At 40.3% G+C, this 27,088-nt stretch overlaps 1 protein-coding gene across 9 annotated transcripts in view; it reads right to left on the reverse strand.

Moving 5' to 3' along the window:
- Nucleotides 1-27,088, reverse strand: part of APBA2 (amyloid beta precursor protein binding family A member 2) — a 115,110-nt gene that overhangs the window by 47,684 nt on the left and 40,338 nt on the right. For 4 of the 9 annotated variants that reach the window (XM_068958933.1, XM_068958931.1, XM_068958927.1 and 1 more), the window contains 2 exons: nucleotides 22,263-22,375; nucleotides 2,659-3,668 (listed from right to left, as the gene is read on the reverse strand). In XM_068958933.1, the coding sequence (XP_068815034.1) occupies nucleotides 2,659-3,630 (972 nt within the window). In that variant the 5' untranslated portion in view covers nucleotides 3,631-3,668; nucleotides 22,263-22,375. Of the gene's footprint in view, nucleotides 1-2,658; nucleotides 3,669-22,262; nucleotides 22,376-22,706; nucleotides 22,766-27,088 lie in introns of all 9 variants that reach the window. The other 5 variants (XM_068958930.1, XM_068958926.1, XM_009681485.2 and 2 more) reach the window with 2 other exon arrangements.

Raw genomic sequence — 27,088 nt, forward strand, 5'->3', positions numbered from 1 at the left:
TGCCATTATTTAAAAAAAAAAAAAAAACAAAACAAAACTTTTAAGGCATTGGCCTAAGATCAACTAGGAAGAAACACTTAAAGCTCGCACAGGCAGCTCAGAAGTACCGAGGTCCCTTGGTTTGTCTTCAAACCAGTGGCACTTAAACCAGTTTCCTGGCACTACAAAAGTCCCAGTTGTTCAGACTGACATGAGTAATAAAGGTACAAGGCAATTCGGCTCAGCCCCTGCTAAATACACTTTCAAAGAGTACAAAAGACATTGAAATGAAAGCTTATTTTGAGCTCTATTAGCAATCATTCGGGGGAAAAAATAACAATTTCTTCTTCAAGCCTGAATTTGCTCTCTAGCTTTCTCATTCATGCACTCCTTTAATTCTCCAAATGCTTCCAAGACTAAGGAGCAGCAGCAGCAGCAACACAAGTACTGTAGTAGAGAGCTGGTTCACAGCTGTCTGAAAAAATGCCAGCCAGGCTCTTCTGCTCCCAGCCAATAACTACTGAAAACCAGGCAAGATCATCAACCCTTATTCATGCAGGCTAATGGGGTTATGCTGGCAGACAGTCACAAAACATAGTCATAGTTGCACAGTCTGGTTCCAATTATAACTGAAAATTGAACTTAAAATTGGATATTTAAAGCTTACTGTAAGGATCTGAGACTTGTACAGCTATTCCCAATCTTAAGCATTTTTGTTTGTTTATAATAAAATTTGACCGGTTTCATCACCGTATACTTAAACATTCAGGTTTTCCTTGTATTGTTTTTTCAGAGGAATCGACATATCTTACGTCAGGTTTTAATGGAATCACTTACACTAATGTATAAAGTATTAACCATGGGGTGGTACTTTGTTTTTTAGTCATAGCTTCAATGAAGCTGAAATAGGAAACTTACCTCTGAAGTTTTATAAAGCACCTCAAAGATGAGACAAATAACTTGTGCATATTTACTAATCTACCATCTAAATAATGCTATATGTTTTACCTCTTTTAGGCACATCTCTATTCCCTATTTAAAAAAAAAAACCCTACTATTTAATTGTATATTACTTAAGAATAATTAGACTTTTGCTTACATACAGTCAGTGATGCAAAATCAAAACTTCAGTCTCTGACCTTAAAGCAAACAGATTTAGATGCGTCTCTAAAGCAGCGAGCACTTTTGGTTTGAGCACCCCTGTTTCCCTGGAAAAGCTTAAGTCCCAAATTCCTCTAGCTGGCACTCAGAACAGGAAAATATCATGCATAGCTTAAATTGGCATCTACATCACTGTTGTGATAAAACTGCTAAACAGCACTTTTGGTACAAGTAAAGCTTTTTTTCTCCCCTCTTTCTGTGCTTTGCCTTTCTAGTTCTCAGTAAAAAGAAATTGTTTGCACACACCAAAAAGGAATATATACTCCACTTCGCATGCAGTATCTCTTGTTCTCTCAAAAATACAAATACTAATGTAAGATCCTTACACTTTTCCTAAAATTGAACTTCCAAATTACGTCTACCAAATGAGCGCAGAGAAATTGAATAAGATACTACTGCCCTAGCACTAGCCTGTGGTCCTCCTACTTAGTTTTTGAAGAGACTTTAACTATAAAATGCTCCTATTGCACATTTGCTCTTGAACATCCTAAAACTGTATCTTTGTTTTAAATTTGATTAATATAATCCAGACTGCTGATTAACAGCAGACCAGTCCTAATGTTTTCAGATGTCAATGTACCAAAGTATTCTGTTATATTTATAATGAAAGTAAAATCTTGAAACTACTAAGTTTGGCAAAGCTTTCTTGCTTACGTTGTACTTGTAAGGTAGTTTTGATGGCTTTCAGTGTCACTTGTTATCGGATGTTCTTTTTAGCATAGTGAGATGATATAAAATCAGAAATGGTTGTTTCCTGAATAGCCCAGCATAATCTTTTTCCCACCCGGGCAGAACTGTCACCTTAGCTTTCACTGAGGGTAAGCAGCACAGTTGCATGCAGCTGGGAGGCTCCTATCTACACTTGTGGAAGGACTGTGGTTGTTTTAGCTGTCCCGAATACTGTTAGTGTATCTTGACCTTGACAGCCACTAATCTAGCACAAAAACACAGTAACGTGCAGGCACCTCTTGCAGTTGCTTTTAGTAGACACAGCACCGAGCCTTGGCATACATTCTATTGCAAATAAAAGAAATTAAAGGTAAGCGGCCACTAAGGCAATGGAAAAGGAGCCCTTACTGGAAATTTCCTCAGCTATCTCAGTGCTCATTCTCAACTTTACAATTCATCTCTAATGTGTGTCACTGCAGAAAAAATACAGAATAAAAAAGTGTAAATAAATCAGTTTTGCCTCATATCTGGAATACCTTGTTTACAGAACTTACCAGTAATTCACTTAGGTGTCTGATCTCTAGGTAAAACCTGTCTTTCCTAGCTTTACCTAACTTGCATTTTTAGAAAAATGTGCTGAATGTATTCAATTCAATTATGTAGCTGTAGAATGTAATATAGACCAAAAAAGTGAAAGTATTGCTCCCTTAGAAATAGGTAAATGACCTAACGCTATGGAAATGGGTAACTAATATAAATAGGTAAATTAACATAGCACTTGGAAATAGGTAACTCACATAACACTTGCATAGTGCCTCTGATAGCCTGCATAAATAGAGAACCTCATACCTGCTCCTGTGGCCACTTCTGTCTGTCCTCGGGAGTTCTTGACTTTGTTTTAAAGCCTCTAGGCACATCCCCACTGTGCTTTGAGGCAGATGGGATATTCAGTGATTTTGGCCTCCCTTCATGCCTGTTAGCACTGTGAACAGCTTCTCCTTTGGGACAAGTCTCCGTATAGTCACGTGGCAAGCTCTCAGTTCCAGTGTGCTCTGGACTCATTTCAGCTGTGCTATTAATGCTGCTCATGCTCATACTCATTTTGATTTCTGCTACAATCTGGTCAATGTCCTCTTCCTGCTCTTCTAGCTCTGCGTCCTCTTTTCTAGAGTGGTACGATGATATTCCCTGTGAGTTTCCATTAGCCTCTGCTGGGTAATAGTCCGGATAGCCACCTTCACTTTGACAATATTGTATGTTTTCTTCTTGGTCTTGAATCTCCAAAGAAGACACTTCATCCTCCAAAATCTGAACACCATTATCTTGACCTTCTTGCCACTCTTGCCTCTCTGTCACCTCGTTTTCACCTTGGTGCTGGATTTTACTTTCAGCCCATTCTTCTTCTACAGCTTCCTGACATTCATCTGTTTCAACGTGGTGCTCTTCATGGGGAGCATACTCTTCCCCATTGCAGTCCATTCCTTCTAGATAACTGTCATCCTCTGGACAGTATCTAATATAGTATGTGATCCCTTCCTCTTCTTCTGGCAAGCCTTCATCATAGTCCTCCTCCTCAGAGGTGTTGTTCACATAGTCAGAGCTGGAGTCGCCATCTCCACTGTGATCATTGCACTCATGGTGCACAGGAGTTGGACTTCCTTGGCCCAGGGTTGCGAGCTCTGCCTCCTTTGCTGCATAACCTTCAATAGGAAGGTCACTCTCCTCGTTTTCGGGCTCCCTGCTGTGAGATGAAGCAGGGCAAGCTCTCACCCTGTGATCCAGCATGGTGGCAGTGGTGCTTTGATGCTTCCGGTTTGCCATAGCTGGTTCCTTATATGACAATCATTTCTAAGCAATTACTGTAGGGAAGATGAAAAACACACATTCAGGAAAAGGTCACTGGCAGAGATCAGTGATGTTAACAGGAAACAAACTGATTATATTTATTTGGTAAAAAGGATATATGTTTGAAGATATTTAAAATGGATTTATAGACACTCTTCTTTGTAAATGTGCCTTTTATGGAACCATGGAAGCAAAATAATAACTTTCACACTGAAAGGAATAGATAGACTCTTCTACACTAATGCTTAATGTATTCCAGTATAGGGTCTCTTCTGTCAAATTGCCAGAAAATTAATCCTGAACCTTGAAATTAGTGTGCCGTGTGTGTGTCTGTAGGGTGTGTGTGTCTGTGTTTTGGTGTTTTTTTTTCTTGCCAGCAAGCAGTCATACTTTGATCCCTATGCAATAAACACCAGCTCTTTTCAAATTTCAGCTTAGGCAGCATTCCAATGTATAGTGTAAGCACACACTTAGTTTGACCTGCCCTTACCAAAGCTAAAGGGAAAGAATGTCTATTAACTTGGCAGTCGCATAGGGCACGCTATAAGAATAATACACTGCTTTAAAAATTATATATTAAAAAATGGATCACTCATGAGTTTACCAGCTCTTGCTAGTTGGAAGCAATTAAATATCTTCCAATGTTAAACCAAACGTTGCTTTTCAAATAATTTAACCTATGTTCCAGGAAAAAACAGATGCACTTACAATAAAAGCTCTTTAATTCTTTCCACTAAATACTTGTTCTGCTTTAAATTACATAATTTGTCTAAATACTGAATTTTAACTACACATGGTTAAATAAGCTGTATGGAGGATCTTCAAGATAAGAAAACATGATTCTAGACGCACTTGACAACTGTGATCTGCTGTGTGTATGTGAGCCGGATATGGGAAACAACACTTCCAGCACATACATGTACTGCGTTATGTCTTATGATCAGTCTCGGACGCATGCAGTGACTGAAGCGAGATGAATTGAGCTGTGATGGTGCCTGCCACTTCAGAGTTAGACTAACAATTTCCATGCATAGAGCCATGCTTCTGAAACACACTGCACCAGTGGTTATACCCTTTATTAGATGCATAGGACAGATGCATCTCAGCCAGCAGCAGCATCGTTTTGACATAACTAGTTTCACAGATCATGCGTGAAAGGACGCGCAAAGAGTAGGAAGACCAGTGTCAGAAAAGGAGCTATATAGAGATGCATTTCTTATGCATTATGGAATTATCATCAAAAATATCCTGTCATTATGACCTGAAGCCCTACAGAGATATCACAAAAAGCACCCAAGCACTAGGATCTCTCTGACAGAGCCAGGATTCCCATACATCTCTGGCTGATGGCAAGGGCACCATGCTGCAAATATAACCTGTCCCTGAAACAGGGATGTATCTCAAATTCTGGGCCACAAGATCAGGGATGCACATTAGTCACAGGAGGAGACATGAAAGAAACCAATACATGGCACTTTTTTAGTTATTGATACCTTGCGCTCAAGAGTCTTGAAACAAAGCTTTAAAGTAAACAACATACCTGAAATGAAGCTTAAATGGGAAAACTGGAGTGAAAGGAGGAGGCAAAACTCTCCCACTGATTACCTGATCCTTGTAACTGTCAGCAGAACTAGGAGTCTCGCAAGACTCCCAGCGTGACCAAGACGCCTGCCAACAGCCCCTTGCATAAACTAGCTGCCTGTTCTTACTCTGGAGCCAATTACAAGCAACTCAGACCACCTGCTCCTCTGTCCACCAGGGTTGCTTCTGATTTAGCTTTCTTTATTGCAAGCTAACAATGTTTCTGTACTGTGATTACAACATAAAGAAACTGTTATTTTAATACAGGTTAAAATTGATCTAGTCACAACACTGCAAAGCTCTACATCAGCTGCAAAAACTGCTCGCAAGCAAGATAACTCTCTGCAAGTCACTTATATGAACAGGTCAGGAATGGGAAAGCACACAATTCAAATATGTTTAAAACATAAGCTTAAAAAAAAAAAAAGGGCTGCAAAACAGGTGACTCTGCATGATGATGCAGGAAAGAACTACAGCCACTTCTCATCTGCCTCAGCTGATTTGGGAAAAGAACTGTTCTCATCTGCGGTGTCCTCAGTCTCTCCTAGTCACTGGAAACGTTACCTAGTTAATGCTGCTGCAGAGTTACGGGGGGGAGGGCAACACACTCTGCACAACTGTGATCACAGATCATGGCTTCCTCGTTAGCTGAAGACACGCAAAGCATCTGAAACGCAAGCACAGGGCTGGTTCGGGGCCCGAGAGCACGCAGAGCTGAGGCCCTTGCCAGCCAGCGTAACAGTGTTTCTCTGCCTACGTCCTCTAAGGATCGGAGTTCAGTATTTGGCCACCAAACTGCCTTTCCTGAAAGCACTGCAGTGATATCCTTTACAGAGTCTTGCACCTGACTGCTCATAAGTGTTACTTACCTGGAAGAAATCTGATGCGTTCCAAGATTTTTGGTTTTTATGCCAGAGCACATGGCAGGAAGCCGTTTGTATTTTCAGAGGCAAAAGCCAGAGGCGAGGCAGGGTGCGGGAGCGCTGGCTGGACACGGCCCGGGCCGGGGGCCCGGGACGGTGAGAAAAGCCCCTGCCGGGGCAGCGCTAACAGCAGCCGCCGCCGTCGCCCCGGCAGGTGCGTGCCGACGGGCAGCACGCGCGCTGTGGCGGGCGGGCGAAGAATGAGCTTCCGATGCTTACTGGCAGCCTGGAAACTTTCTAGCACGCGAGTGATAACCAGAAACAGGGATCGGGATCCTCTCTGGCACATCTAGCACTGGCATGCTAGAAAGACATTGGAAATGGCTATAAGGAACTGGTTTTCCAGCTAACTTAGCCATGTTCCTGCACAGGCTGAGGACAGCCCACGTGTGCTGAAAAGGAGGCACCCGCTCCCAATGCGGGTAAATAAGTCATAGCTCTTCTCTTTCAAAAAGAGGCAAGGCTGACTTCAATGCCATCAGAACTGAAGATGCTATGCAATCTATAAACAGCAATCAATTTTAGCTGGCCTCCTTACCTTGGCCAGCTTTGGAGTCAGGCACTAATTTGTAGGAAACTAAGTACTTCTCGCATAAAAAAGCGGAACTGGTTATTCTCAGCTTCTGAATTGCAGACTGAATCTGCACTGATTTTTCAGCCATAAGAAGTGGAACTTCCACAGCCATGTTGACACATCCTAAACAGTTTTCAAACACAAGCCTGTAAGAATTGCTGCTTGAGTTATGGAGCTGCATGTATGCTTGGTCAAGGAAACCATCAGCTGTATTACTTTAACTCAAGTATTAGAACAGCCAAAATAGCCTGGTTTTCTTCCTCTTTTTCAAAATACCTCTCAAGTTTCCTAGGAAGATGCTTCAGGTTTAGTGTAACCTGCATCTTTTAAAACCTAAAATCATTCTAGTTTGTTTTTATGTTGTCTCATGTAACACAGCAAGGTGCTATTTCCTGTCAGGGTGCTTGCAATAATTTACTGATACTTTTCAAAAAACAGAACGGATACCCATTTTCATCAAGCATTGTCCTGCTCATGTGCAGTGCAGAAATCATCTGACTCACTGACTGCAGGGATTAATACTTGTCCTAATTTTCTGAAGAAATTCATGGTGTTAGAAGGTTATGTAGCTAATATTCACTTATCAGTTACTGAGATTGCTCTTGGAATTGGAGAAAATGCTGGATTTCTATCTAGCACTGCTCCAATATCCTCTGCAGCTGTAAAGATAAGAGTAGTGATGATAGTCTGCTGGATCCTGAGGCACTTCATCAATATGGGCTTCAGCTGGGTCAGCAGGTCGCTAGCTGTGCTGGGTGTAAAAGGCCTCCTGCTTCTGCTATCTCAAATCCCCTATAGCAGTGACTTGAGTCAGACTTCTTTTTCACTCCCAAATGCGTTTTCCAACTTTTGAGGAAAAGTTTGTTGATGGCCTTGCGCAGTGCACAGCAACGGAGCTCTACCAGTGCTACCACGGCTGGGATTTAAGCGGCCAAGTTGCATGATTCGGCAATGTTTCGCTTTCAACGTTTTTATCTTTCTTGGTTTCCCTGCCCCAGTTGAAAATGGTGAGGCAAAAAGGAAATGAACCTCCAGAAAGCACACTGCATTTGTCTGGGGTTGTAAATAAAAGAGTATGCACAGGGGAACCAATCCCTGCTGCTCAGAAGAAGGCAGCATATGTTTTTAAGCATACAAACATTTGAGGAGATTGTGGGGTTTGGGGGTTTTGTTCACTTCTTCTGGTAGCAAACATGTCATACTGCTGCATGCTTCTCTACAGCTAAATTGTCTTTTTAGCCCTGCTTTTGTAACTCACAGGTGAACCTAAGAGTACTACTGGTCTTGCTCTGATATCCTTACTTCATTGCAAAAGACCTCTCCTCTGTGCTTATTCCTCCTCAGATGCTTCATCTGCTTCCTGATCTCCTTTCTCCCACACTTCACATATTTTTGTCTTTTCATCCCTTTCCTCAGCTTTCTTTGACAAACTTCCCATGCAAGTTTTGTTTCCTTAAATCAGTGCCTCTTATTTTCCCTGCATATCTAGTATAACCTAGCTGCTATTGAAGTGGCCTACTTTTTCTAAAAAGAAATAATTCTGCCTTTTATGACAGTCTGTCTTCGGGGCTGGTGGAAACCAGACCCTGTAATACGCTTTAACTGTATTATGGATCGTGGTGTATTATGGTTATGGATCGTGGGGGCCCCGAGCTCCGGCTTCTCCACTGCTGAGTAGTGTTTTTTAAAGCACAGTTGACTTAAACTCTTCCATATATTAGCTGTATACATTGCTTATTAATAAAACTGCTGTAAAAAGGCATTCAGCATGGATATATCAACTCACATTTAGAAGTTCTATATTTATAAAGTTATTCAGTTCAAATTTAACTTAGATAATGCAGTTTTGTTGAAAGATACTATTAGAAAACTTATGATGCCAGTACTTTATTGGAAAAAGATTCGTATAATTAGTGTAAGCAGGAAATTAAAGTAGGGACAAAACATCTAATTTCAATTTCTTCAGAACAATTTTAATATGAGGCTAATGGTACTTCTCAGTAGGAGTTCATAACATAATACTTAATCGACTTGCATCTGCTAAGTCAGCCAACGTGAGCTGTGACCAATCCTACACTGGGAACTAGAATTCTTAATGAGCAGATAACCGAAGACTGGCTTGCAGTGATTTCCTTGGATTCTGCAGCCATTTGACTCCCCAAGGTCAGACTGCATTAACTTCATGCTCCTTCTTCAGTAGATCTGGCTCTACAGACCTTGAGAAATCATCATGCAGAGCTGCAGAACCAACGGCCATTAAAACTCAGTGTAAGATAATCCTGCCAACTCCTCTACAAACAACTATAAATAGGGTCTGTATTCCCCTAGGAACCCTGATCCACCCGTATTACTCACAAAGCCTGTGGACACTGACCTTTAAGCACACAGCGTCTCTAACAGAAGAAAAAGATAGAGCATATAGCAAGGGAGGACAACCATTTCTCCCCAGGACATATAGCAAGCCTATATCTAGCAGTGTACACGGAAACAAAAAGAACGCATCCTAAAACTGGAGAACCACCAAGATGCAACTAAATTAGTGGCATATTGTGCCATTCCTCATTGAGTGGCATCTCAAACATTAAAAGTGAGAAGTGTTTCTCTGAGTAAGGCTGCACAGCCTGACGCTAATTATTAGCTATACCAGGCCTGTTATCCCTTCTTTCTAAAGCCTTTGCGTTAAAAATAAGCAAAAAGCAACCCCTTATTTCAGGGATGGGAAAGACCTAGGACAGAAGTTTGTTATATTAGGACAGAAGTAGAACTGTTACTTTCATGCTCAGGGCATGTTAGATCTTCTTGTGCAATAACTACATGCAAATACAGCCAGATACATGCAGGATGCCTGCTTAATGCATGTTAAATAAGTCTCAAATGGCTTTTCTCCAGGATTTCTGTGTGGCCATAGATGAATCAGATGTGTTGTTCTATAGACCTGGAAGTCTAAGAGATGGCCAAAGTCCTCAGCCGTCGCCCCAGGAGGGAAAAAACCCACTGTTGGGGGGGGACCCAGCCACCAAACACTTCTGAGAAATCTGGACGCGATAGCCCTAAGTTTTAGTCACATTTACTTTGGCTTCTGCTTGTTATGTTTTCTTGGGATGGTTCAAGCTATTTAATTGGCTGAGTTGTGAAAGTATACAATTAGGAACGCTTTCAGGCAAGGAAGTCGCTAGGTACAAAAAAGCTATGAATTTTTAGCAATTTTTCAAGTCCATCCATTTTTTCTACCGAGAGATTTGAGATTAAAAATTGGACTGAGGCCTAGCACTTATTTTTGGACAGAGCTCCAACCTGAGCACTGGCAGCCTCAACTGGCAGTTCGGGCAGCCTTGGGAATGCCACTTTTGCCTGTTGTGGTGTATGCTGTGCATCCTCTCATAGAAAGTTTTCTAAATACTTTATTAAAATATTCTTTAGAAATACAGCAAGCTGCATGTAAGCCACGCTAATGCAGCCTTGCATATCTACTGTACAGTATAAAAGTTTTACTAACGTCATTCAGGGAAAAACAGGCAAACTCAGTGATGACGGCAGAGCAGGCCGAATCTCTGGTGAGGGTGTTTCTATCTGAGTTACCATGCTTGAACGCACTTGATAAAGGATTTTTCAAGTGACTAGGATGACTTTCTACAGAAAGTCCAACTGGAGTTAGTCAGAAAGCTTTTAGAAAATAAACTTTAATAACCAGACAGTCTATATGAATAAATGTGAAGTGTTCTGTCCCTGCTGTTGAGAATTCAGGACGTTTCCAGAAAATTTAAAAGTTTAACTGGATGTGACCTTCCTGTTTCTGCTGGGTCTTGCTAAATATCCTAAGCTATCCCTTCTCTTTTTTAGTACCTTCCAAAAGAAATTTCTCTCACCCATAACAGGAATGAGGGCTAACAGAAGCCACTAGACAAGCTTTAAATGAGCTGCTTCCCTCTCCGCCCCTCCCCCCCCCCAAATTTACCTAAGTTAAGATATTTCTAGTCACATACTTGACCTCTTCTAGATAGTGGTCTGAAAATAAAGTTGAAAACATAAAATGTAGGTAGAATTAATAGCAACTTGCTATTTAGATTTTTTCAGCACTTTCCTTCATTTAAAATAAAAGTCCGGAAAGTTTCTAATCAGAGACACGTTAAAGCTCTGCTGCTCGCAGCAAGCGGGAACCTCTTGGGCTTTAGAAATGCCTCTTCCTTTGTCCTGTGAAAGTCCATTCAAAAATACCCTCTTTTAACTTTACGGTTTCTCTTCTTTACCTTGAGTGCCTTTGGAAAATGTTGGCGCTCTGTCAAAAAATCTGTTACAAGATCAACACTGCAGCTAGGTTTTTTTTTTTTTTTTTTTCCCCACTAATCTTTTCCTGGCCTCTTCTACGCAGCTCCTGGTCTTGCTGCTAGGCAGCTGCAAGGCTGGGCCTCCCCCAAGTCCCAGGGAAAGAAGCCCTTTTTTAGAATTAAAAAACAGTGATAGATGTTTGCATGCAAAGCACAAAGTTAACCTTCTTGTTTTGTTTTTAAATGAAAGTGAATATGTGCTAAAATGAGCAGCAGCTAAAGACAGATGACATTGAAATCCAGGCCATGCGATAGGCCAGTCATTCTCGAGAGTAGCCACTGGGGTCTTCAGAGGCGGCTAACACAGGGAAGCGTTCTCTTTCGGTCACTAGCTAGACTCCTAACTGTAGCCATGGTGAACGTGAGGTAGTCGTAAAAGATATTAATTTGAAAATAAAATCACTGAATAGGCAAATAAGAAAGAAAATTACATATACCCCTTATTACTCACTATTATGCTTATTTGTTCCATTCTTTTTTCACTCTGCCATTAGCTGTTAAAGATCTGAGGTAGCAAATGCATTGCATTTTTCTCTGTATTAGGATTATTTCAGTTACAGGGCTTGCAGACATGCTGCTTAAAGGTACAACAGCTGCAGTATACTAGAAAACCCAGCTATCTCTCTGGGGCTTCAAAAATACACACCCCCCACCTGCAGGCAATGCTTTTCAAAGGGAGCAAAGACCATGTTGTCCCCAATTACCATCTCGCCATAACAAAAATAAGTTTGTCAGCAAGCAGACTGCGTTCACCTGCAACTGCAGCGCAGCTACGGCAAGGAAGCTGGAGCTGCACAGCTGTTGCTCTTGTATCACAGTTTACAAGCAAACAGTGTTTTGTCTTGATTGCCAGCACCTTTCCTTTGGGATGTGGAGATGCTCTCGGGACATTAATTAAACCTCATACTACCTCTGTAATTACCTTCAGCTATGCATTACTGCTACATGTTTGCTAGAGCCATAACCTGAGTCCTGGGATTTAAAGGACTTGGAAAGTCCTTTAAAGGAAGCAAGGAGTGCGAATGGACTAGTGGTAGCTACTGCTGGCCTCCTTCTCTCCCCTAAACCAGAGAGAAACAATAGGTAGTTTGCAATTCAATGTCTTTTATTCCACTTACAATGCCATGAGCCTGATCCTTCAGTATATTTGAAATGTTTCGTTACCTCTCACAGAAATGCCAAATCTTTACAGGTATTTTTCTATAGGACAGACTGTCCTGTACAACACGGACCCTTTCTTTCATACTTTTCAGCAGATATAAGTGGTTTCTAACATGGGCTTTAAATTATTCTAATTTTTAAAAGAATATGCATTTGGAACTGTGTTTTTGCTTTTCTTTTTGTGATTATATAATATATATATATTTATATATAATATTTGCTCGCTTAGTATAATTTAATAAGGCATTTAAAATGAGCTGACTGCACTGTAAAGTGCATCCTCAAACTCTGCTATAATTGGAATCTACCAACAAAAACTAAATATAGAACCAATGCAAAGCTATATTAAAGAAGGTGTAAAATCCTATAGCAATGCAAAAATGGCGATAGAGCAGAGCTCTATTCTCCTTGCACATATAGCCCCACCAAAAGGAGCTTTTATAATTAAAAAGACTACCTATTTTCTGCTGAAGTAATGAAAATATGCATAATTACATATTTAGCTATCATTTATTGTTGATGTAGTTTAGTCATTCTTTAGGGTTTAATTCCACAATTCAGCAAAGAGCAATAATCAGTCTGCAGTGCTAAATCCTTATTGTTGCTTGGGTGAAGAGTTCTAGGACCAAATTTGTATATTGTATTGAGCAAGACATGGATCTGCTTTGCAGTCTTGTGAACTGACTAAAAGGGAGTAAGCCTGAACTGCTGTATGATTGCAAGCCTTGTGAAACGATAACCTCATTAGTAAAGCAGATCCACCAAGGCGGGGGGAGGATGGAGGGAGAACTCCTTGCTCAACAGGAGCTGAGCCTCCAAAATTAAGGCAAGCAGACTCTATGGTGTATCCCTGTGTTGGGTCTGCAATTATCCTGAGCCAAGAGATATTTTTAAATATTGAAAAAATATTCCCCGTGTTTTATCTGGACAAAATAGTCCACTGGCTTCCATTTTATAATGTATTGCATAGTAAGTACATGTATTTTTTTTTTTTAATCTCTTCTGGTGATTATCAGTAGTATTTCCTAATTCATTGGGAACGAGGGAAAAGTATTGCAGGGTCACGTTACATGTTATCTTTTATAAGGATTATCTCCCAATTCAACTAAAATGCATTTTGGCCACTGTGAGATAACGTGTAATCGTTCAGAGCTCTGGTTGAAACTTTAGGCCGTCTTGGAACGGATTGTACAAATCTGTAAAACACTTCACAGAGCCCCTCTGTGCTGACTACAGAGGCCACTCAGAAGTCTGGCAGCCTTTCCATCTCCTGCTAGTTTGTATGCTTTTCATGCTTGTCTTTTCCAATTTCCTTGGTAATATTTTATCTCAATAGCAAGGTCAGTTCCTTCACTGACTTAGCACAAAACCATCACAGATCACTGTGCACATAACGGAACATTAATTTCCAGGAAGTAACTATACCATAGGGAGCTTTATTTTATCTTTTTAACCAGGAACATTGTGTTATGAACTACTTCTGACCCTAAGAGGTGCGCAGGGAGGGGAACTGAGGAGAGCGCAGAGGCCTGACTGAGTCCCACCTGTCCATGGTTTCCTAAATTCAGTTTCTTCTGAGAATTTTAACATTTTCAGAGCACTGTGGTGCAGCTACCATCATCTACCGATATCTACCCCAGCTTCTACGGAGGCTCAGGCACAGACCCATATCACGTTCATAACCTTGTTCTACCAACTGCTGTTATGCCCCACCGTACACTGGAAGACCTCCATGGCCAATTTAGCTACCATGCTTCTGGTAGCTGCTATTAGTATTCAAACCTTATGCAGTGGACTTGTCTGAAATGCAGTCATAAACACAATCCAGCTTTAATACAATAACTGTAGGAAGCCCCAGGGCTGAAATTCAAACAGGACAAAACAGGCAAAGGATGTGGAAGCAGCTGTACTTGTCTGTGGAAACCTGCCGAGGCCAGAAGGGCTGGCTGTAGAAATCCACCCTAACAGGATCTGGCCCCTTCAATTTCCACATGGGAAAATCCTCTGTTGCAACTTCTCCAAGCCCTTCATATTCTAGCACAGTATTTCTTGTCCATTTAAATGTGATGAATGGAAAAAAAAAAAAAAAAGGCAAACAGAATTAAATCAGAATTAAAATTTCTTCTACTTATCTCCACTCTACTTATTCTAGCATACTTAAAAATTGTTCACTGGAAAAGCACTCAAGCAAAATTTCATAATTTGGCCCCTAATGTAGACATTTTTAACTACTTTTTTAGTAATAAAAATAAATTACTGATCTGAAGTGGTTATTAGCATATGGAAATCTTCCTCTGTGTCTATAATTGTAATACATTTAAATGGATTGAACAGTGTCAGTGAGGTGGACTCTGGGGTCGGGATTGCCGTACAACTGTCACCTGAAGCTTATTTTTGGCTGGAACATGGTGGGGGGGAGAGGGGGCTCATTCCTCCAGCACGGTGACTTCCTAGAAGAACCATTAAGCTATCAGATCTATAGAGTGGCTAGTGATCTGGGGATGCAGGCAGAAGGTGAGAGAGGATTTGGGAACTTCTTCAAAAGTGAGAGATTTGCAGTTTTGACAAAGCTGCATAAATCCAAGTTTCACAGGTTTAAGGAAAAAAAAAACTTGCAAAAAAAAAATAAAACTGTTCACAGTAAGAAGAAGAAAATCGTAGTCTCTTTTCAGTGAGATTCACTTCCACAGGAATACTAATCACAGTTGGCCACCAAGCCAAATTGTTTTAACAATATCTCAGCATGACAGCAACGCAATTCCTGTAGTTCTTTGTGTCCATACAGGCTTTTCTCCAAACATTGTGACCTTGCCCTCTAAACACTATCATTTAAATACTTTGTGCCTTTAACATAGCACAATCCATTAATCTGTTAACAATATCAGATCACTCTAAGGTAGTGTTAGTTAATTCAACCTCACCATTAAATATACATAATAAAAACCTTTCTTTCTTTCAGTTGCATCCAGTTCTAATCGAAACATAGCAACCACATATTTTCCTGAGGTTTAGGTACCTGAAATAAATCAGCTGTTTCTTTACTGCTTTTAGAAAAGCACGGTTATTTAAAAATCCTCTCCTCAGATTAGATGCAGAGACTCAAAGCGTTGCAGCAACGTTTTGGATCTTCGTTAGACGTTTGGCTTTTAAGAGCTGTTAGCTGTAGCCCACGTGTTTCTGTGTGGACAGGAAAGCACAGCAGAGATTTCATGCACGTAACTGGCCGTCTTAATAAAACACAGCACACTTACAAATACTACTGTACTCCACTCCTTCCAGTCTTTTAGAAAATGGCTGCGGTTTCATTGGACAACTTCTTCTAACTGTCCTCCTGGCTCAGTTTCATTTAGAGAAAGGATAATTATTTAATGTTATGGAGTTATTCCTTTAATGTGCCTTTTAATTTTGCTTTTATTGCCATCAACTTTCTTATTTGCCATAAACGTCCTTAGAAAAATCCATGCTTCAGTGTATCTCTTCATTCACACAAAAAGATATAGTGTCATATTGAAGAAAAACATAACAACAGAACAGGGAGGAAAAAAGGAGGGAAACGGTGCCATTTTAACCTGCCATTATTTTAAAATGATGAATCTTTTTGCTATGTAGAAGGAATACAAATTCTTAAACTTAATACTTACTAAAAATACATGTTATACAAGCAATTAAACTTTCAGCATCATTTTAGTGCTTTAAATCTCAAAAGAAATTAGATTTGCAGATGTTAATGACTGAAACACTCCCCCATAAGCAGTATTTACTAAAACATAGCAATTATGTATTGCTAGCAGCCCACAGACTATGAACATGAGCTCTTCTCCCACCTGGCTAGCTGGAAACAGGTAGTTCTAGTCAGTTAAAATAAATTGTACCAACGGTCAAAGAGGAGGAGCTGCTGCGTTACAGAGCCGTTTGTTCTCTGCGCTTGGGTGCTTGAGTGAGTGTCTCACCAAGAAAAAGAAAAGAGATGCAGCAATTCCTTTTAGGAATTTGCTGTATTCGGGCCATTTTCCTGACTAAAATGCAGTCAAGAAGAGATAGGGCCGAGCGCTCTTTGCCATGGAACTTGCGAGTGGCTGTTTACGGGTCTGGACATGGCATGAAGTTCCTCCCAGGGATGAAACCTCTCCAGGCTAGCTGAAAGCCATTAACGCTCTTCCCATCCAATTAGCCTAAGAGGATTAGACTGCTTTTTTCTTCTGTTAGCACAACATTCTCTTTTCCAAGCAAACACAAATATTTAAGCTGCTGGCAGATTTGATTTAAAAAAAAAAAACTTTTGAAATAATAAAACAAAAGTAAAGCATATTGTGTTCATTCTTTTCAAGATAAGGTATTCTGACTTTGTTAAGCAGAATCAGCAAAGTGCAAGGTTAAATTATGAGGCTTTTTACCAAATACAGATTTAATAAGAATAGTAAATAATTAAGATTATCAGAGGTTTTGTTAGCAGTGATTTATGTCACGCAATTTTGTGTTTAGAAGCTTTGAAAAATATCTAGCCTGCAGCTGGTTGTGTTTGCAGCACGCTGTTTCTTGGTGGATGATCACCTCAATTGAAAAGCAAGATTAAAAAGATTTTTCCTCTTTGTCTAAGGCATAAATTACGCATCAGTAGAATCCTTTCCAATTTAGAACTGGTTAGATGACAAATTCTCTGTCAATCACTTTAGCAGATACTGAAGATGGCTTGAAACCTTCACACCCACCAGCTTTCTCATCAAATGTCAGGAACCAATTTGTATATATTAAATCTTATGAAAATAAGATTTTTCTTCCTAAATAAGGATTTTTAATGTAAAATTATTTAGATGTGGTCTGAATAATACAGTTAAAGCTCAGTAGCTTTACACATAAATAGCTATTGAAAACAAGAGTATTGACCACAACGATGGTCAGGGTCAATGACGACATGACTATTACTTGGTATTAGAATGGCAGAAATGCACAGAGAGCAGATTCGTGCACCCTTGCGCTAGATGGTATATGAGCATACAAAAGAGAACGTGCACTCTAACCTACGGTGTCTGCAGTTTAAATGGATAATAGTGACCAATGAATTATTCTTACTGTTTCTTATGGCCATGGGGGCTAAGCTGTGCTGCATATGGGGAAAACAAACTCTGCTTCTGTACTTGAATTGATTCCCACCGAGTCACTGCAGGTCCAGCAAGGCCAGCGAGGAGGCTAGGCTATTAAATACCACACTCAATACTTTCAAGCAGGCCCCAGAAGCAGCGCGCACACTGGACCCGAGTTAGTCAAACTGGCAGAACCAGCCCTCGTATCTGTGTACCTACTGCACGGTTTACCTGAAAGGAGGCTATTTTGGCCCTTGTACAGCAATGTACTTGCACAAACATTTCCTTCTAAGAATGGGAGTTGTTCATAAGGGCAAAAGAGCCCTATTCTTATAATGTGTAGCTGCCTGTCTCATTTCACTGGGAAACAGACACCTGCCATCCTTTGAGGACCCAGGCTTACGTATCCCAAATACCTGAATGGAGCCTATATTTCCTAGTTCCCCAAATGAGCAACACAGCCACAAAACATCTCCTTTCTAAGAAGTAAATGATATTTCTTCTATCTTCGCCTGTATGTAGTATGAAGACTCGTGCCATTCGGTGTGCTTTCCTCTCTGGACCACCTACGTTGTGTTTTCTAGCCCTCTTATCATTTTGTTCCCCCACCAGCGCTGGACTCTCACACTGGCCTAGGCTGCTCTCAGAGCTGTACCCCAAACTAGAAACAGTTGGGCTGCCCAACGTCTTCTGGAAGACAAGAAACTAGCTGCAACTAATAAGTTTACAATTCATATGATCAGTGATTTTTGTGAAGAGCTGCGATGGAGGCCAGACTCCTCTATCTCCTTGTGTACCCTTCACCCATTTCTTCCCGCAGGGAGAGTCAGGCAAGTGGCTCATGGCCTCTTGAGGGCAGCCAGATTTTAAGCCATTTTAATGGAAAGAGAAAAAGGAACGCCACCTGCTCTCTCTGACTTAATTCAGCACCCAGAGGAAGACTTTCCTATCTACTGAAGAACTATCATATCTAATCTCTTAGTATCCTTCTTTGCTTTTGCTTTTCAAATCTACAGTTTCACTGCAAATGACTTAACAGAGCCACAGTAACAGCTATAGCACATTTGGATGAAGGGCCTTCGTACTGCCAATCAACACCGAGCTTAGGAAGATGGCTCACACTACGCAGGCCAGAAATCCTTTTCTTTACTGATGTAATCAGGACATTTACTTGCATAAAGTGTCTTTTAAAAATGTATAAAGTCCTCAGACTTTAACCACAGGCTGCTGCTATAAACTCACTAAAGGGATAAGGGAGCTTAGAAACTATAGAAAAATGTCATGTATAGATATATTAAAATTAATGTTATTCCAATACTTTAAGGAGACAGTAGACCTCTTTGCATCATGCGCTACTGAAAGCTTTCAATCTTAGAACGAATCGCGTTCTCGTTTACCTACGTGGCCAATCACAGGGAAAATCTGTGAGACTGTGAAAAAGCACCTGGTGTGCGGTTCGGGGCGGACGTCTCCCAGATTCTGTTAACGGCAGCAGAGCCAACTCCAGCTCCAGCTGCGGCAGTCCTCTGCTAGCAACACCCCCTCGGTACCACTCACCAGAACAGCCCTTTCCATACAGCTCTCTCTACGATTTGCTTTAGCTTTGTCTCAAAATCACAAGTTATGTGAAGACCTAATGGAATGATCCTTTATCATAGAAACAATTAGCATGTCCCTCTTCCTAGGCGTTTTAGCAGTAACAGCAACACCACCTGGTACAGTTAAAATCAAGTGCCACCATTAAGCATGCACCACTTTTTGGTGTTTTTCATTCTGATCAGTTATACTGGAGCTGGTGTTTCTAGTGACTGCTGCCAGTCAAAGAGAATGTTTTACATGGTCAGAGTGAAATCATATGTCCCATTTCTTTTACTGTACATTTTTCCCATTTATTATAATGAAAAATAAGTTACTTGAGAAACTCCAGCTGTAGAACTAGGTACTTCAAATCATAACTGCAGTGTAAAATTCACTGAGATCCTCTCTTGAGCCACAAACTCCCAGAAACAGACTGTTTTGGGGATGTACTATCCTGTTCTTACAGTCTTCCCCAGACATCTGCTGCAGGAGGGACATGATACGGGGCGTGAGGACCTTCACTCTAAGCCAGCCCAGCTGCTCTTCTGTTACCTAGGTCAAACTCTGCCTTTGAGTTGTTGTAAAATAGTCCTGCTGCCTTTCAGAAGAGTTAAGCTGATGTATGTGGAGGCATATATTAGCTCGAAATAGTGATTTCTCTTCACACGAATTCTGGAATTATTACTAGGACTATTAATAAATAGATAAGTTCTCTATTATTTATACACATTTGAATTTTGATGAATATCAAATTAAAGTTCATCAGCTTTCCAAATATTTAGGTCAAAACTCACGCTCTTAATCTGCACTACAGAGATCTTTTATCTGCGGAGACCCATAATTCAGATTAAAGAGGATGTTGTCCATAGAGGATAGCTAATTATCCCTCAAAATATTCATTAAAATTCAAAAATGTCAAATACAAAAACCATCACTGCATTCATTAGGGCATGTCAGACAACGTTACTGCACAAAGTCACCTCATATATCAGGAGGTCAAATTATTAGGAGAAAAATTGGTAATCAGAGACAAAATGATTTACCTGAGGCACTTCTAGGCAAGAAAGTGCTTGACGAAATTATCTCTCTAAAGAGATAGGTAATAGTTGCTTACAGATTCAATCTACTGAAAGGAAATTTTCTGAAACTGAAATGTTTTCTTACTAAAGGAGGTAAAAACAGTGCGTTTTTTTTCTCCAATATAGTAATAGCTTAAGAGAAACAGATTACACCCAGCATTACACTGCAGAGGAAGGGTACGGGGGAACCCAGCTGCTGAGTATTTAAGGCCCTACAGAAGTTAATGTCAGTTACTGCTGTTGCTCAGCAGAGAACAAGGCAGAAGAGACCTTTGTAGCGACTGAGGATTTCGTGTTCGTTTGCCTTGCCGTGCCTTCTCGCGGTGACACGTCCAACACAGGGAAAACAAAACGCTCCTCAGGGAGAAGTCCTTGCACGTACTGCCATAGTTACAGGTTTTCCTTCTGAACTGTGACTGACTACGCAACCCCAAAAAAGAACAGTTATATAAGCGGGCTGAATTCATTGCTAAGAGAAAAAAAAAACAACAAAAGCCTGTTGTAGGGCTTTGTCGCAGGAACGTGTGCTAGTGCGCCCGTCTCGGCTGGCGCCTGCGTAAGCTCCCCGGGCCGCGCAAACCCCTAGCAGCCTTTGAAGACGGTCTCTGGAGAAAAGCCAAAGACGGTATGGCCACTGCCACAGCAAGCTCTCACAGCAAGCTTTTTATACCTTAAAACACTTCTTAGATGCACACATGAGGACTGCTGCCCAAGACGTTTCACTGCAGGTGCCTGTACTGAACCTACGCTGGGGGTGCCCGGAGCGTTTCAGCCTGGCAAAGCACGCGCGTTCTCTCCCAGCGACAGACGGCTCAGACGGATCTAAATCACCTCAGCACAAATCCTTTCTCATATTTCTTTTCTGAATTAATTTGACTTCAAAAAGGGGAGCATACATGTTTGTTCCACACTGCAAAGATAAAGTTTAAGTGTAGCTGTCTCACATTTATTTTATTATTTTACTTGCCATATTTTTTAACTTCTCCCTTCCCTCCCTCCACTGAAGGTCTGCTATTAGCAATTTGCAGCTGAGTCATACAAGTGGGTCTTGCAGAGAAATAAGTGAGCTCTGAGTGCTGGGGCTATAGATACTGTACCATAACTCTCTCTTGCTTAAGAATATGATGCTGGTAATCTGTGTTATGGACTAAATGTGTGAAAATTCCATAATTTTAGATTTCCATATCTTATTCTATCATGTCTTCCTTCTCTGTACTTCACTGTTCGTATTCCTTTGACAGTCGTCTGAAATGCTAAAGTCGTGTTTCTCTCTCAAAATATAATCCTCCAAAATAAGGACCACCTATTTTTTTTTTCACGTGGTTTAGCTGTGCATGCTATTCAAAACCGGCCTCGAGCCAATGATTTAACATTTGGTAAAACAAGAATAATGAAATCCATTGGCTCAGAAAGTAAATCATAGTTGTCGCACATCTTGACTATCTTGTGCCTGGATGCTTAGTGTAGGGATAGAAAACCACTCATCCATAATGCATCTACTTATTTATAGAACATGGTACCTAGGGACAACATTTCCTCCCGACTCGCTTAGAAAACGTGTGTTCACTACTTTGATTATCTTAGGTGGCAGAGCTGCAAAGGCAGTCAGGGTATATGGTCTGCGGGTGAGAGGGGACCGCCTGAAGCAACTGTTATAACTCAGATTTCACAAAAGAGCCATAGTTATTTTTATCACATTATTTAGAAGGATTTCAATGTAAAATATTAAATTTATATACGGTTATTACAACTACCACTATGTACAAATACTATAACCAACAAGGATTAGTGAAAATTATTTCTCCAGTGCATTTAGCTTATCTTTGCATCATTGAGTCTGTTCAACTTTATTATTTCCTAAGAATGTAAAATTTCTGCTTGGCCTTTCATATAGTCGTTAAGAAGAGAATAACACTGTGGGGAAAAAAGCAGGCACAGGTTCAGAACTATATAAATTGGTGCGGGAAATAAGAATCAATTACTTTTTTAATTAGCTTATTTCTGTTTAATGTTTTCCAAACATTTTCCAAACATGTTCCCAAATATCCTTTTTTTTCTCTAGCTGCTATCAGTGGTAGTCTTACTCAAAATGTCAGTTCTGCTCAGCAACAAATACTCCTCTAGACTCTGGTGAAATAAGTTTAGCATTTCACTAGCTAAAAGAAACACGTGGAAGCACTCTCAAAGCATGTACTTCTAAATAAAACAGTCACACATGCATCTAAAAAAAACCTAGATAAAAAATCATAAATACAACTAAATCAGAAATATTTATTCAGGAGCCAACTGAAATTCCAGTTTAATACCTTAGGCAGGCAAAGAACCAAACTTCCACGCAGTCAGACTTCAGCGAGGATTCGTAACACATCCATGAACACATACCGCTTCTGTGACCCTCCTTGGACTGTCGCTGAAAGCACTGGGGAGAAAAACGCACTGCCAATTTAATTTTGTTTCTCCATCTGTTTACAAATCCTATTTGTGCCATTCAGTAGTCAAGGCCCCCACGTGTACGAGCGAGCACCGATGACATGGCACACCACAGATGCCCAGGGTAACTTCTCAAAAGTAGCTCAGGCATCAGCGTTCGGCCCGGCAGCTGGCACCCCCGGCGCGGGCACGGCTAGGTGAAGCCACCTCCACATCCCCTGCTTGTAACTCACGGTCAGCAAATTGTCAGGAATTATCGTGCTGGTATGCTGAATAGGTCAGTTGCTCACATTCAATGGTTTAACTTGTGTGTTACTAACCTGAATTGAAAGAACAGCTGAGAATCAAAGGTGTCTTATCCAATACGTCTAAGAAGCAGCTGAGCATTCAACATGGTACAAATACAGATAAGTTAAGGAAGATCCATCACATCCCCGTAGACTTCCTAAGCCCCTCCACTATCTTTTTGCTGAAGAAGAGGGGAGAATTTCTCATCTGCCTTGCAAAGTACAGTAAGAAATTACATTAAAATGCTCAATATTCCAAAAATTTTAAAATCACTGTGCTTTGTTATTCACTTGAGCAGTTTCTGTGGAAGATGATTATTCAAGGGAATAAAACAGGAACAGTTGTTTCTAATAATAAACGAACAGAGTTGGGATCCATTCCCAGATTGTAAATATTTTGGGGACAGGTGAGAGTTGGGCTGTGAGAACAAATTAAACTCGGTAAATAGGCACTGGCACCTAGCTATTACATTGTCATAGATATAATCGTTCCAATAACAAGTGGAAGAACATTGATAATGACTCTTTTTCCTCATTTGTCAAGCAATGTGAAAGCCAGTGGATTTGAGGCCTTTTTTCCTCGACAGGGGCTGTGAGGATGGCGAGGGAGGGTAAAATAACAATAAACAGTTCTGATTCTAATAGATACCTCTGCTAGTGTCCAGGGTACAATTCTTACTACTAAATTAATTTTAAAATAATATAAAAGTACCTGCATATGGAAGTAATCACTACTTTGAAACAAAATGTCTCTAAAACATACCAACTAAAAGAGAAAATACATACTTTGTCTACAGGCTATATATTTAAAAGGAATCCTGATTATTTTGCTTCCAAGCCCCTGAAAATGACCTGTATTCTCTAAAGCATTTCCAGCATCTTAAATGTTGAGGATAATGTACTATGCCTCTCCATTAACTCAGTTTTAGTATTTAGTTAGGATGTTCTTAATGATTCATTTCACTGATGCAAAATGCAAATATGAGTGCTTTTAATTTGAATGCTATCTACAGATAAATCAAATTAAATAAAAATTTCTCTCGGTGGTAATTTAAAAAATTCTGCTTTTATCACCAACTTCATACATATCCATAGCAAAGACATTTTATTCGCCTTTTTCTCAAGCTTATGCAGAATGCATGCATTATAAAATCTTTAAAAGCTTCGTTATTAGTTACAGTTAGTAAGGGTTTTAATTGAGTCACATTGCTGTAGCGACAGCCAAGAGAGCACGGACATGTAGGAGAGCAGGCCCCTTCCCAGGCTACGTATGCTCCAACAGAGCCGTTTGGTTCTGACGTTCCTCCTGGCCATTCCCAACTGGCTTTAGCCTTGGTCTTGCACAGCTCAGCAGGCCGTTACGAGTACTTCTGAGAGTAGGCTTTTATTTTCTACTGTTTTTATTTTCATTATTTGCAAGGGCTACTTGAAAGCATCTGCAAGAAGAAACAACCTGCAGAAGCGTGTTCCTACTGTAGGAGGTAGGCGAGAAGGATGGCTTTCTTCTAGCGATGAACTTTGAGCTATGAGGCTAGTTAATGCAAACCACAGGAAAACGCATGCTGACAATCAAGACCCTGTTAAGTGAGAATCCACAAAAAGATAACAGCTATTCTTTTTCCTATTTTTTGCAGTCCCCTGCACATGCCGTATAGTCCTACTGAGGAAGCACTCTTTTGAGGAGAAAAGGGAAAAATATCAACCTGGGTTTATAGGTGGCCACGGTACCTCTTTAAATGCTAGAGTCAAAAATGGTGCTAAGCAGCGAATGCCTTCTGCTTCATTTTTCTTCCACATCAAAGGAACTTTTCATGCTGACACAGCAGAGCTGATAACACGCTACAATCAGTGCGGTAGGTGTCTCCGACACTCACTAGCGATGCGGGCCTAAACTGCCTGCAGATATGCTGCTAGTAGCAGGCTGGCTTGAATAACCGAAGGCGCAGCAAACACGTCGCACTTCCTAGTCACCTTATGCCTGAAAATAGCAGCCACCTCCTTAGCTGCTGCGAGAACCCAGAGCACAGACCACCCACTGCACAGAATCAGTACAAAAATACACCTAGGCAAAATCTGCCCTTGCTCCTTATTGCAAGATAATAGAAGTCTAAACAAGCTCCTAATTACATTTAATTTTTATCTTTGCTAATAATCTACATCAGACACCGACATTATTACAAACTGAGACAAAGAGGAAGAAATCGCACAAGGTAAATTAGGGTATGTCTGAACAACAGGCAGCTTCATGTTATGAGACTGGCAAACTGACCCGCTAATATAGCACACTCGCAGCATACTTTAATTACAATAGTCACTAGAGAAAACTGGAGCCTGTACAAGAAAGGTTACTGCACAGGGTCTCCAAGAGAATTAAGGAGCTCCAGGCTGCTCAGGGCAAGGGAAAGTGAGAAATTAAAGACGCGCTTGAAGTACTGTTCCCTAGCAGAAGGGACTATGCTTCATAGCGCTACTGGATTTGGATCTATTTAAACATGTATCTTCCCAGGAAATAAAGCTTTTATACTACAGATCTCATTTGAACACGCTTCATACTCAATAGCATAAATACACAAGACACCTTAAGAAAAGGGAATGCAAGACTTTTTAATCCCATGTTCCTGAATGTTCATACATACCACTTCATCCCAATGACACAAGCACATATTTTCACGTGCTTGTACACGTACACACTGTTACTATTTGAAAACCTCGACTGTGCATAAAATTTAACTTCTAAGTTTCTAATTCCATTTTTTTGTGTGTGCACCAATCTTCTTTTTTCCTGTTTAAAATGCATGTGTAGAATGTAATGCAATTAGTAGTTAGTGGCTCTAAGGAAAAATATAGCAACTGTTTTTCCTGTGAAACCAGGATACTCAAAATGGTGCTCTGAGAAAAATGAAAAATTTTACCTAGAGAGAGTTACATTAGGAAAGTAATTTTTCTTCTCTTTCTAAATTTAAACTTTCAATTTATCTTTAAATTCTCTACGCTCAGTTAACATGAAAATATCCAACATGAATACAAAGAAAGGAAAACTGATGGCAAGGACACCACAAAAAAATGACATGGCTATTAAAGAGCAGCAATCCATAACCTGTGTCCCCTCACTCTTATGAGAAAACGAGTAATATTTTCAAATGTATAGAGTTACATGCACTGGTTAGCATTTTAAATTAATGAGGACAGAAGCAAAAAAAATGTATTTGGTATAAGCTCCAAGGTGCACAGCACAAGCTTTTTCTGAGGTTTAGTTTCAAATGAACACCAAAATTACATCCCGAAGCATGGGAGCAGAGTAACCTCTGCTGCTGCCTACAATGCAGTCGTTTGGTTGTTTTTTGTTTTTTGTTTTTTTCATGAGAACATGTTTGTGTTTCTATGTATAAATTCAGGGGAGGAAAGGAAAAGGTTGTATATGGGGTGGTTCAGCTTAATGTTCAGTTAAATTCACTTAAGTCTTAATTCAGCCCCTCCTGATACTGAGGAACATTATTCCATTGCCTTCAATTGATACTGGATTCCTTTGAGGTACTAACTTTTACCGTTAGATGTACTCACATATACAGAAATCCTTTTGAATACTGTAATATGCCCACAGAAATATAGTGCCACACCAATATGACCATGTATGCTTACATTAAGAAGAAAAATGAATGCGTTATCCTTTCTTTTTTTCTTTCAGATAGCAGGTATATGTCCATTATTAACAGTTAAATAATATAAAGTTTCAACTTCAAAATAGTTCAGGCTTCAGCTAAGAGAGCAAAACCAGTCTGAACAAACTCAAAGACCGGTTCTCTACACAAAAAAAAAAAAAAAAGGCTTTGAATCTGGAAAATAGAAGAATGAAAGTCCCCCTGAACTGACCTAGGTCACGATGCCACGTCCTATTGTCTGCAGAGCCAAGTTCTAGCTATTTTCTTAATCATAAACAGGTTAAGTTTACTTTAAATATCGATTATTTTTAAGGACGCTTCCTGACACTTGCTGTTGTAGCTGATGTTTTCACAGGTTAGTGGTGCATTTTACTCACGTGTGACGTGTGTCGCTGGGTTTGTTTGTTCCCCCCCTGGTTTCGCAGGGATGAACCCACTTCCCAGGATCGGCTTGCTCCTTTCATTTAGGAAATTCACTGGGATGCTGGCAATGCCTTTGATTTCTCCTGATCTCTTAGCAGCCCTTTATAATCTACATCCTCTGATTATTTTGTCATATAAGCTTTATACTGTTATAGAAAATTACTTTGTGGCTGCTAGTGCAGGCGTGTAGAAAGGTGATAAAGAGGGTCCCTAGGTGGTTCTATACAAAATGCCTGTATGTGGTTAACTGATTAGAGAGGACTGAAGTCAGTGGAAAAGGTGGTCCCTTCCATACTTTTTTCAAGAACATAAGTTGTATTCCAGAAGAAAAGT

Source organism: Struthio camelus, chromosome 12, assembly GCF_040807025.1.
Source record: "Struthio camelus isolate bStrCam1 chromosome 12, bStrCam1.hap1, whole genome shotgun sequence".
NCBI classification, from domain to species: Eukaryota; Metazoa; Chordata; class Aves; order Struthioniformes; family Struthionidae; genus Struthio; species Struthio camelus.